This window comes from Nomascus leucogenys, chromosome 1a, assembly GCF_006542625.1.
Source record: "Nomascus leucogenys isolate Asia chromosome 1a, Asia_NLE_v1, whole genome shotgun sequence".
Classification (NCBI taxonomy): Eukaryota; Metazoa; Chordata; class Mammalia; order Primates; family Hylobatidae; genus Nomascus; species Nomascus leucogenys.
Window position 1 is genome coordinate 64,377,187 of NC_044381.1, and position 13,323 is coordinate 64,390,509.

The 13,323-nt window shown below is 46.3% G+C and overlaps 1 protein-coding gene across 3 annotated transcripts in view; it reads left to right on the forward strand.

Annotated features, from left to right (window-relative positions):
* The window catches only part of APBA1 (amyloid beta precursor protein binding family A member 1), a 242,142-nt gene that overhangs the window by 220,471 nt on the left and 8,348 nt on the right, over positions 1-13,323 (forward strand). For all 3 annotated transcript variants that reach the window (XM_003267392.3, XM_030810047.1, XM_030810045.1), the window contains one exon: positions 8,126-8,245. In XM_003267392.3, coding sequence (XP_003267440.1) covers positions 8,126-8,245 — 120 coding nt within the window. The remainder of the gene's footprint in view (positions 1-8,125; positions 8,246-13,323) is intronic.

Consider the following 13,323-nt stretch of genomic DNA (forward strand, 5'->3'; position numbering starts at 1 on the left):
AATCCAGACAGTCACTTATAGTCAGCCAGATACACTTGGCATGATTTACCATCCCTGTCAAAAATGTCAGAAATGCTTCAAATCTGAGAGCGCTTTTTCCTTCCCAGTGGCCCTGACTATGATGCAGGTGAGTTTGTCCTCCCTCAGACCCTGGGTAAAGCAACTCACATGTGCTCGTTGCCAGGAGGAGGAAACTCTCCTCCAGTCCATGGAAGCTTTTTCATACCTGAGCATACTCCCTGCTCAACCTCAACTGATGCTTATAAAGCTAAGAAGAGCTACTTAAAGGAAAATTAAATGTGAATACTTGAGACGAAATGAGATTTTCTTTAGACATGAAGCATTCATGTGGGGTTTTTTGAGCACATTGGGACTTGCTGAATGCATGGCCAGTGTGGCTGGGATGTTCCTCCTCCATGACGGCATCTGTAGACCCCAGTAGCTCTGCACCAAGCACTGCGGTACTGTAGGTAGACTGAGATTCCACAACTTTTTTTTGGGTCCTGCAGGGATTTCCTGAAAGACTTAGCTAGAATATAGCTGTGTACGTTTGTGCATGTGTGAGAGGGAGGGAGAAGGAAGAGGATTAATTGATGCAAATAGTCATTGTGAGCAAAAGAAAAATCACAAAGCCAGCATCCTCAGCTGAGGGGGTGGGGGTGGGAGGTGAAGGTGAGTGTATAGGACACACGGATGGTGCCTTTTTGTTTTTAATGAAATGGATTAAATTCTAATTTCACATAAGATAATCACATCTGGAAAGAAATAGTCCTCTTTGGCCTCCTTTCTTTTTCTTATATCTTATACTTAAATTCTACCTCTTGCTTAATACACATTGAAAATAAGATTAGAGAATCAACTTTGAACATGGATATTCATTCAGACAGGTTTAATTGGGCCTCTGTGAGGCACTGAGCTGCGCTCTGAGGAAGCTGGCTTGACAGTATGCATGTGGAGGATAATTAGAGACGTACAAGGGCTCTGCGGCCAACATAAAGGTGAGAGGTTACAAGTGATTAGATGGACCATTTTATGCAATTTTAAAGTTGACCTTGAAGGAGTAAAACCTAGGTAGGTAGCAGAAAGGGAAGTGGCCTTTGGAAGTTTCTGCTTGAATTGATGGACACGGGCCGATGTTGAGTCAGGGAGAGATGGGGTCTGAGCCTGGCCCGGAAAGGCTGGTCTGGTTTTGCTGTGATCGCGTGGAGACGCAAGCGGGGGGTGGGGCTGGGGAGGCAGGCCCACCAGTCACTCCTGCCAGTGAGCAAGTTGCTTATTAAACACCTTGGGTGCATGCATGAGAACTGCTGAGGGGCTGTGGGACCCAGGGCCCCCATGGACACAGTCCCTGCTCCCCGGGGAGCTTGGTCGGTTTGAGGAGAAGTGAAAGGACTTATAGCTCGCAGTGCTCAGTGCTGTGTGTCTGTGCTCTGGGTGCTCTGAGTGCTGTGTGCTCTGAGAATATGTGTGGACTGACTTGCTGAGCCTTCAGGGCAGCATTCTGTGGGCAGGTACTATTGTTGTTGTACCCATTATATAAGCTAGGAAGCTGAGGCACAGCAAGATGATGTAATCATCCATGGTCATACAGCCTCCAATACAGAGTCATCCCAGGGAGGGTGTCAGGTGAAATGCTAGGCCCAAGGCCAGACCCTGGGGCAGTACTTCTCAGCCAGGGGTGATCTTACATCCCCCAAAATGTATGGAGACTGGGTTGTCACGGAGGAGAAGGTGCTGCCAGCATCCAGTGGGTAGAGGCCAGGGATGCTGTCAAACATCTACAATGCACAGGACAGCCCCACAGCACAGAGTTATCCAGCCCCAAATGTAGGTAGTGCTGAGGTTGAGAAACTCTGCCTGCGCGGTGTAGGAGTTCAGATGCAAGAGAGGGAAATCGATGAGAGAGGGAAGCTGGTTAGGGACAGTTTGTGGGGAATTGGTCTGAGTCTAGAAGGGTTGGGGAGGAGGAGAGGGGATGGGGGGTCAAGTATTGAATATTTGTGTTCCCTCCAAATACATATTGAAACCCTAATCCCAGTGCGATGTTATTTAGAGGTGGGGCCTTTAGGAAGTGATTAGCCTGAGGATGGAGCCCTCATGGTTGGGATTAGTGCCCTTAAAAAAGGGACCCCAGCGAGCTCTCTTTTGCTATGTGAAGATACTAGAAGTTGGCCATCTCCAACTCGGAAGGGGCCCTTGCCAGAACCGGACAGTGCTGGTACACTGATCTCGGACTTCCAGCCTCCAGAACTGTGAGGGATAAATGCCTGTTGTTTATAAGCCACCTAGTCTGTGGTACTTTGTCATGGCAGGCTAAGAACAGACTCAGACAAGGGGAGGACTTAAGTAAAGGTGGGGATGGGGCGTGGGCAGGAACAAGCCGGGCTTCCTGAGGCCCTCAAGACTCTAGCTCATGGCCTGGAGTCACCTCCTTTCCTCCTCAGGGCAGCCCACAAGGGGGACAGCAGATGCTAGGTGCACAGATGGGCCATCAGAGACTCTAAAGGCACAGGAGACTTGCCCAGGGCCCCCAGCTGGCCAGTGAGTCCTCACCCTCCTATGCATCCCTCCCTCATCTGCGCGGGGACCAGAGGAGGCAAGCAGTGAGACTATGAGGGCAGCCTGACTCCCTATGCAGCTGCTGTGGGATCACAGCATCAAGGTGGAAGCAAAGCTTGCTGGAGTACAGACAGAGCTCTGTCTGCACAGTTTCCTAAGGGGAAATGGTTTGAGGAGCTGAACTTTGATGTCTATAAACGTAATCTCTATAGAACCAGAAAATTAAAAGGCCGAGTGGTGATGAAAGAGATGTAACTGATGAAGATGAAGAGTAAGAAAAGCAGTGCTTTCGTGGCCACCCGTAGTGAAGAAGTACTTAGCAGGGCAGACCCCGATTAGAGCACGGCTGAACTTCCTCCCTGCCACAGTGCGCCGCTTGTTGAATGGGGAAATGTGATGGTCCATCCGTGGACCACCCTGGCTGGTGGGAGGTGTAACCACTGATAACAGCCAGAATCACCAGTACCAAATACAGACTGACATCCGTGGGTTGTATCACCTTTTTAAAATTCTCTAGAAAACACACCCCTTTTTGCCTGCACCTGGACAGATGTGTGCACTGCCCTACCCCCACCCCTCGGGCCACTGCAGAGCAGTGTCTGGGCCACTTCAAGGCTGTGTTCAAATTTGTTGCAGTGTATGTCCATGCTCTTTGCAGTGACTTTGACAAGCAACTCCCATCCTGATGAATCAGTGCTTCTCAAACTGATTGGAATCACCTGGGGCTCTTGTTAGACTGCAGGTCTGATTCAGCAGGTATAGGGTGGGATTCTGCATTTTTGGCAGGCTTCGTGGCGGGGATGGCATCACCAGTCTGCAGGCCAAACTTTCAGGAACAAGGATCCAAAGTGTGCATTCTGCATCTGGCCACTTCAATACTGGTTGGCCATTTTCCCCCCAGGTTACAGGAAATAGATTTCTAGAGTAGAATTATAGGTATTGACTTGCCTTACTCTTCCTCTTATTTTTTGGGTCATAATTAATTCCCAAGGCATAATTATTGGTGGGTGGAACATCTTACAGGCTGCCTCTTTCTGTGCCTTTGCCTCTGTGGTCCTGCCCTCTGGGTTTTTGCTCTGTTTTAGAAGAGTGCACAGCTTCACTTGCTTCCCCAGGAGCATCACGGTTCTGCTCTCCCGTTGCTATAGAGACCATTCTGGCTTCTCTTTTCTCTCTTCGCCTCTCTTCTCTGGCCTTCCCCTCCCACCAGATTTCTTAATTTGCTGTACCGTTCCACTGTTGTCATGGGGACCAAATGACCCTTTATTTAATTGGCACCTCCAATAAAACGGCAGCTCAGAAATCCAAGTTAATGGGACCCAACATGAAACATTGATTAGGAACAGCAGAGCAAATGCGTGGTCTCGTTATTTCAAATTGCTATTTCTCTAAGCTTCATCTTACAACACATTTTCCCCAATCTAGAAAATCTTTCACTGAGGGACAGATCAGGCATCTCAAATCAATTCACAGAGAAGGAAAGAACCCACCAGAGCAATGTGAATTTTTTAGGCAACATTGAGAAAATAGAGTCATTCTCTTGCTTTTCGGTATGTTGGGTAACATTTTCTGTATCACACAAGCATACTTAAATAATCTCAGTGGTTAACAGGTGTAAACATTTAAAGCAGGTGGCTTTGCCTGAAGGGTTGAGATTCCAACAACATGCTCCTGTCTTAATCATTCATCTCTCTCCTTTCCCACAAATTCCTGGTCTCCTGGTGTGTGATTAGACAGAAAAGGGTGAAGAGACTCAAGCCCCCTCTGGGCTCAGAGCCCTGTGCTTAGTACTGATAATCTCTCTTATCCAGCCCCGGAGAGGGTGCGCTTCCCTGAATCTCCAGTGCCTAACACATTTCTTGGCACATGACAAGTGATTCGTAAATATTTATTGATTAGGTGGATGGAAAGGAGGAAGCACTCAAAGCAGATAAAAATGTCTGCATCAATGTCTGAGCTGCTCTCCACCATACCTCCCAGACCCACAAAAGAAGCCCACTTTAAATTTTAGGAAGAGGTTTAAGCATAATGGTTGAGATTTGGTGTTGCAGGCAAAGGCATTTAGGAATAAACACATTAAAGGGGGTGCAATCACTGAAATTAGAACTGCGAGAGACATTGGTGAGCTTCACCATTTGTTGTGAAGATGAGGAAATTGAGGTGGGAGAAGGGCGAGCAAAGGGCTTCAGATCCCACTGCTTGGGGTAGCAGAAACAAAACTTGAGTTCAGGTTTTCTGACACCACGAGAGTCCTCTTCACCAGGCTGTGCTGGTCCTTTTGATAGGAGCAGAAGGCCAGAGCATCTCCTTTTGTCGATGGGGACAATGGGACCTGCTGCATATGGAAGGCCTGGATCCTTCACAGATGTTCATTTCCCCAGGGAGAATCACACTCATTCCATTGCTGTGCTTTGGAATCATTTCCCTAACCAGAGCAGTTCCCTGGAGATGTTCCAAAACCACCAGGAGATGCCACATGAATGTGAATGCGAAGTCGCATGGTACATCGAGGCCACAAGCTGAGTGACAGCCATGGGGAGGCTCAAGTCCTGCAGAAAGCAGAGGAATTCAGAGCACGGGGGGAGCAGATGCTGACGGCGGGGAAATTGAGTTCCATCAAAATTCACACATTAGGAGCACAACCTACAACCAAAAGTCAGTGGGGAAGCCAGGGGGTAGGGGATTATGAGGACCAGGAACCCCGAAAAACTCTTGCCACGTAGGAAAATGAACTAAATAGATGGCCCCAATTCAAGGCTGGAATCTGGGGACAAAGATTTGTTCTGTGGCTGACCCTGTCGTCTTTGTGGAGCAAGCCTTATTCACAAAAGACATACCCTTCAGGCAAACCTCTCTGGTTGTGTATATGGGGCATGATGGTGTAGAAATACTGTGCGTTTTGAATGCGGACAGACCTAGGATTGAATCTTGCTGTGTGTGAATGTGAGTGAGTCATTTAATCTCTCTGAGCCCCAGTTTCCTCTTCTATAATATCGAAATAATTATGGCCACCATATTAAACGAGACAGCTCCTGTCCTTTCCAGGTCAATGCCAGACAACAGTGAGTGTTCAATGACAGGTAGTTACAGTCATTTTGGTTCAATTAGTTTCATCCTCAGGGTAGGTTTTGATGCAGCAGTGATCTTAGGGGTGTTCCTGCATGACACAGACATGCAGATGGCTGACCAGGGGTCAGCTGTATAGTGACTGGGCAAACAAAATTTCCCACAAGATCTCACCCTCACCCCACCCTTGCCAGCGCCTGCTCTCACTGAGCACACTGGCTGCAGGTGTGACTAGTAAATTGACATCTTTGGGTATAATCATCCATGGAGAAATTAAGCCACCTGGATGCAGATGAGGCCATTCATTGTTCTGCAGTAGTAGTCCACACCAGTTGTTCGCAAAATTGAGCATGCACCTGAATCACCTGGGAGACTTGTCATCCACAGATTCCTGGGTCCCACCCCTAGGTTTTCTGATTCAGTGGGGCTTGGGTAGAGCCCAGAATTTGCACTTCTAAAAAGTGGCCAGGGGCTGCTGCTGCTGCCGCCGTGTGGGGTTTAAGAGTCATTGGTATACACCTGCTGGCCAAGCATAGTAAAGCTGGATAACCAGAGGCAAAATAGCCCCTACCTCTCCCTCAATCTAAAGCATATCCTGTAACTCAGATACAAAAGGGGTGTAGGTCATTTCTGCCACTCCAAGAAGCACTCTTGCTACAGATTCTGTTTGTAGTGAAGTTGTCTAACACCAGTTTCACGCCTGTGCCAGGCAGGGTGCCTGAGCAGGGATACATAGTTCCAGTCCTGACCCCACAGAGCCCTTGGACAAAGCAATCTGTGTCTGTGTCTTCATCTTTAAAATGTGAAATGTAAGTCCTGACCTCGCACTGAAAAAGATTTGGTAGACTGGTCAAGGAGTGACAGCGGTAGTGGCTGTGGAATTTACAGAATTCTATTTATAGAATAAAAGGCAGACGATCACCCTTCATGCATGCTTTTCTTGGATTTGACACTTCTTTACAGGTTCTCTTTCCACTTCACTCATAGAGGGCGCAAACTGGACCCACTTGTGAACTGAGCAGGTGCTGTCTCTAGGCAATACCGTGGGCTTAGATAGAACAGAGCTTGCCTTTTCCCTGAGTCCCTCCTCATTCCCTGGTAGCTGTTCTCCCCTGCAGGAAAAGTTACCCACCTCTCCTCCCACCCACCCCACAGTTCCCTTTGGAGGAGTGGGCCTGGAGCTGACCCTGAGCAGTTTCCCAGGCAGCTGGCCTTGTAGATGGGAGTCCAGTTGGGCAGGTGCTTCCCACTGAGGGCTCTGACCCCCGCTGCCTCAGCTCTTGTAGCGGGGGCCAGGGGCTGCAGGGCCTGCAGCTACAGCAGTGTGGTCTGTTTACCCCAGCATGCAAACATGATTCTCCTGCATACCATGACTTGAAAGGGGTGGGAAGGCACCTGCTGTCAGCCATTCCTTCTCCTCCATCTGGCAATGAGGAGTTTGTTGAGGCATAGCAGGCACACTGGGGAGACTGGAAGATGGACATTTGTTTCAGGGCTGAGTTCCTTCTGCCTGACATCCTCCTCTAGGGTGAAGCTGACAAGTCAGTGGCCGGGCCTGCAGGAGCAAACCTTCCCACCGCCCAATTGAGGGCAAGTGTAGCTTTGTGATGGTTTTCTAAAGATGCTTCTGAGCACACCAGGGCTTCTGTCACTGCTGTGAGTCTGATCAGGGGACAGGAGAAGGAGCCTGAGCTCAGCTCAGACCACAGAGGTGGAAGCTTTCTACATAGTCTCTGAAACTAGTCCCTTTTTATAGTCAAAGATCACCTTTCCCTCTACGCTCCATTTTAATTTAGAGGGAGAGGTGTATTATCAGGGATCATGAAACAACAGTCTGCAAGTCGTATTTCTTCCCCTTCCTTCTCCATCAACACCCATCCTGCAACCTTCCCCATTCTCCCAAGGAGGCACACACTGATTGGAGTCCCCAGTTGCTGTGGGAATGTTGACAGCTATAAAATCTCTAACTGGCAGAAAGAAGGGGAAAGAGGAGCATCAGAGACCAGAGAAAAGAGCCATGATGAATCAGGCCAGTTGCTGTGAATTAGATGTCCTTTGTTAGAAGAGGAGTCATTGCTAGAGTTTGCCTTTCAGAAGAAAATCCATTTCCCACTCATGTTTCTCCTGGCTGGGGGAAATAGTGTGCCTCCTTCATCTTTGAAGCCAAAAAGGACATCTGACACTTCCTCATAGTTGCACAAGTACTTTGATCAGATCCCTTGAACCCAGCCCACTTCCCAAAAGGAAGGCATTGCCCACAGGAACCCCATCTGTGCAAGGGCTGAGAGGGTTCCATCTGCACCATGTGGCATCTTAGCCCTGGGTAGGTGAAGCCGAGCAGTGACTGTACGTACCAGCCCAGGCACCGGAGGCCTGCAGGCAGGCAGTGGGTCCTTCGGAAGACTCAGTGCAGCTTCTTTTGCCTTTGGTGCTGCCTGCTTTTGTTTATTCTGTCTGCCTCAGTGGTCACCATACCCACTGTACTTTATTCATGTTTAAGGGCTTAAAGAATCAGTCCCGAGTCAAGCTGAATATTGTGAGATGTCCTCCGGTGACCACCGTTTTAATCAGAAGACCAGACCTTCGCTACCAGCTGGGTTTCAGCGTCCAGAATGGAATTGTAAGTAGAACACCTTCCACACCCTTTTCCACAATGTTGACAAATAAAAACGTAGCATGGCCAAGGGGATGGAGCCAAGATGGCCGAATAGGAACACCTCCAGTCTACAGCCCCCCGTGTGAGCAACGCAGAAGACGGGTGATTTCTGCATTTCCAGCTGAGGTACCGGGTTCATCTCACTGGGGAGTGCCGGTCAGTGGGTACAGGACAGTGGGTGCAGTGCACCGTGCGCGAACCGAAGCAGGGTGAGGCATCGCCTCACCTGGGAAGCACAAGGGGTCAGGGAATTCCCTTTCCTAGTCAAAGAAAGGGGTGACAGACGGCACCTGGAAAATCCGGTCACTCCCACCCTAATACTGCTCTTTTCCAATGGGCTTAACAAACGGCACACCAGGAGATTATATGCCACACCTGGCTTGGAGGGTCCTACGCCCACGGAGCCTCATTCATTGCTAGCACAGCAGCCTGAGATCAAACTGCAAGGCAGCAGTGAGGCTGGGGGAGGGGCGCCCGCCATTGCCTAGGCTTGAGTAGGTAAACAAAGTGGCTGGGAAGGTCAAACTGGGTGGAGCCCACCACAGCTCAAGGAGGCCTGCCTGCCTCTGTAGGCTCCACCTCTGGGGGGAGGGCACCAACAACCAAAAGACAGCAATAACCTCTGCAGATTTAAATGTCCCTGTCTGACAGCTTTGAAGAGGAGTAGTAGTTCTCCCAGCATGCAGCTGGAGATCTGAGAACAAGCAGACTGCCTCCTCAAGTGGGTCCCTGACCCCCAAGTAGCCTAACTGGGAGGCACCCCCCAGTAGGGGTAAACTGACACCTCACACGGCCGGGTACTCCTCTGAGACAAAACATCCAGAGGAAAGATCAGGCAGCAGCATTTGTGGTTCACCAATATCCGCTGTTCCGCAGCCACCACTGCTGATACCCAGGCAAACAGGATCAGGAGTGGACCTCCAGCAAACTCCAACAGACCTGCAGCTAAGGGTCCTGACTGTTAGAAGGAAAACTAACAAACAGAAAGGACATCCACACCAAAAACCCATCTGTACGTCAGCACCATCAAAGACCAAAGGTAGATAAAACCACAAAGATGGGGAAAAAACAGAGCACAAAAACTGGAAACTCTAAAAATCAGAGCACCTCTCCTCCTCCAAAGGAACACAGCTCCTCACCAGCAACGGAACAAAGCTGGACAGAGAATGACTTTGACAAGTTGAGAGAAGAAGGCTTCAGAAGATCAAACTACTCCAAGCTAAAGGAGGAAGGTCAAACCAATGGCAAAGAAGTTAAAAACTTTGAAAAAAAATTAGACGAATGGATAACTAGAATAACCAATGCAGAGAAGTCCTTAAAGGACCCGATGGAGCTGAAAACCATAGCACGAGAACTACGTGACAAATGCACAAGCCTCAGTAGCCGATGCAATCAACTGGAAGAAAGGGTATCAGCGATGGAAGATGAAATGAATGAAATGAAGTGTAAAGAGAAGTTTAGAGAAAAAAGAATAAAAAAAAACAAAGCCTCCAAGAAATATGGGACTATGTGAAAAGACCAAGTCTACGTCTGATTGGTGTACCTGAAAGTGACAGGGAGAATGGAACCAAGTTGGAAAACACTCTGCAGGATATTATCCAGGAGAACTTCCCCAATCTAGCAAGGGAGGCCAACATTCAAATTCAGGAAATACAGAGAACGCCACAAAGATACTCCTTGAGAAGAGCAACTCCAAGACACATAATTGTCAGATTCAACAAAGTTGAAATGAAGGAAAAAATGTTAAGAGCAGCCAGAGAGGAAGGTCGGGTTACCCACAAAGGGAAGCCCATCAGACTAACAGCTGATCTCTTGGCAGAAACTCTGCAAGCCAGAAGAGAGTGGGGGCCAATATTCAAGATTCTTAAAGAATTTTCAACCCAGAATTTCATATCCAGCCAAACTAAGCTTCATAAGTGAAGGAGACATAAAATCGTTTGCAGACAAGCAAATGCTGAGAGACTTTGTCACCACCAGGCCTGCCCTAAAAGAGCTCCTGAAGGAAGCACTAAACATGAAAGGAACAACTGTTACCAGCCACTGCAAAAACATGCCAAATGGTAAAGTCCATCAAGGCTAGGAAGAAACTGCATCAACTAACGAGCAAAATAACCAGCTAACATCATAATGACAGGATCAAATCCACACATAACATTATTAACTTTAAATGTCAATGGGCTAAATGCTCCAATTAAAAGACATAGACTGGCAAATTGGATAAAGAGTCAAGACCCAACAGTGTGCTGTATTCAGGAAACCCATCTCACGTGCACAGACACACACAGGCTCAAAATAAAGGGAGGGAGGAAGATCTACCAAGCAAATGGAAAACAAAAAAAGGCAGGGGTTGCAATCCTAGTCTCTGATAAAACAGACTTTAAACCAACAAAGATCAAAAGAGACAAAGAAGGCCATTACATAATGGTAAAGGGATCAATTCAACAAGAAGACCTAACTATCCTAAATATATATGCACCCAATACAGGAGAACCCAGATTCATAAAGCAAGTCCTGAGTGACCTACAAAGAGACTTAGACTCCCACACAATAATAATGGGAGACTTTAACACCCCATTGTCAACATTAGACAGATCAACGAGACAGAAAGTTAACAGGGATATCCAGGAATTGAACTCAGCTCTGCACCAAGCAGACCTAATAGACATCTACAGAACTCTCCACCCCAAATCAACAGAATATACATTCTTTTCAGCACCACACCCCACCTATTCCAAAATTGACCACATAGTTGGAAGTAAAGCACTCCTCAGCAAATGTAAAAGAACAGAAATTGTACCAAACTGTCTCTCAGACCACAGTGCAATCAAACTAGAACTCAGGATTAAGAAACTGACTCAAAACCAGTCAACTACATGGAAACTGAACAACCTGCTCCAGAATGACTACTGGGTACATAACAAAATGAAGGCAGAAATAAAGATGTTCCTTAAAACCAACGAGAACAAAGACACAACATACCAGAATCTCTGGGACACATTCAAAGCAGTGTGTAGAGGGAAATTTATAGCACTAAATGCCCACAAGAGAAAGCAGGAAAGATCTAAAATTGACACCCTAACATCACAATTAAAACAACTAGAAAAGCAAGACCAAACACATTCAAAAGCTAGCAGAAGGCAAGAAATAACTAAAATCAGAGCAGAACTGAAGGAAATAGAGACACAAAAAAACCCTCAAAAAATCAATGAATCCAGGAGCTGGTTTTTTGAAAAGAGCAACAAAATTGATAGACCACTAGCAAGACTAATAAAGGAGAAAACAGAGAAGAATCAAATAGATGCAATAAAAAAATGACAAAGGGGATATCACCACTGATCCCACAGAAATAGAAACTACCATCAGAGAATACTACAAACACCTCTATGCAAATAAACTAGAAAATCTAGAAGAAATGGATAAATTCCTGGACACATACACTCCCCTAAGACTAAACCAGGAAGAAGTTGAATCTCTGAATAGACCAATAACAGGCTTTGAAATTGAGGCAACAATTAATAGCTTACCAACCAAAAAAAGTCCAGGACCAGATGGATTCACAGCCAAATTCTACCAGAGGTACAAGGAAGAACTGGTACCATTCCTTCTGAAACTATTCCAATCAATAGAAAAAGAGGGAATCCTCCCTAACTCATTTTATGAGGCCAGCATCATCCTGATATCAAAGCCTGGCAGAGACACAACAAAAAATGAGAATTTTAGACCAATATCCTTGATGAACATTGATGCAAAAATCCTCAATAAAGTACTGGCAAACTGAATCCAGCAGCACATCAAAAAGCTTATCCACCATGTTCAAGTGGGCTTCATCCCTGGGATGCAAGGCTGGTTCAACATATGAAAATCAATTAACGTAATCCAGCATATAAACAGAACCAAAGACAAAAACCACATGATTATCTCAATAGATGCAGAAAAGGCCTTTGACAAAATTCAACAACCCTTCATGCTAGAAACTCTCAATAAATTAGGTATTGATGGGACGTATCTCAAAATAATAAGAGCTATCTGTGACAAACCCACAGCCAATGTCATACTGAATGGGCAAAAACTGGAAGCATTCCCTTTGAAAACTGGCACAAGACAGGGATGCCCTCTCTCACCACTCCTATTCAACATAGTGTTGGAAGTTCTAGCCAGGGCAATTAGGCAGGAGAAGGAAATAAAGGGTATTCAATTAGGAAAAGAGGAAGTCAAATTGTCCCTGTTTGCAAATGACATGATTTTATATCTAGAAAACCCCATTGTCTCAGCCCAAAATCTCCTTAAGCTGATAAGCAACTTCAGCAAAGTCTCAGGATACAAAATCAATGTGCAAAAATCACAAGCATTCTTATATACCAATAACAGACAAACATAGAGCCAAATCATGATTGAACTCCCATTCACAATTGCTTCAAAGAGAATAAAATACCTAGGAATCCAACTTACAAGGGATGTGAAAGACCTCTTCAAGGAGAACTACAAACCACTGCCCAATGAAATAAAAGAGGATACAAACAAATGGAAGAACATTCCATGCTCATGAGTAGGAAGAATCAATATCATGAAAATAGCCATACTGCCCAAGGTAATTTATAGATTCAATGCCATCCCTATCAAGCTACCAATGACATTCTTCATAGAATTAGAAAAAACTACTTTCAAGTTCATATGGAACCAAAAAAGAGCCCACATCACCAAGTCAATCCTAAGCCAAAAGAACAAAGCTGGAGGCATCACTCTACCTGACTTCAAACTATACTACAAGACTACAGTAACCAAAACAGCATGGTACTGGTACCAAAACAGAGACATAGAGCAATGGAACAGAACAGAGCCCTTAGAAATAATGCCGCATATCTACAACTATCTGATCTTTGACAAACCTGACAAAAACAAGCAATGGGGAAAGGATTCCCTATTTAATAAATGGTGCTGGGAAAACTGGCTAGCCATATGTAGAAAGCTGAAACTGGATCCCTTCCTTACACCTTATACAAAATTTAATTCAAGATGGATTAAAGACTTTAATGTTAGACCTA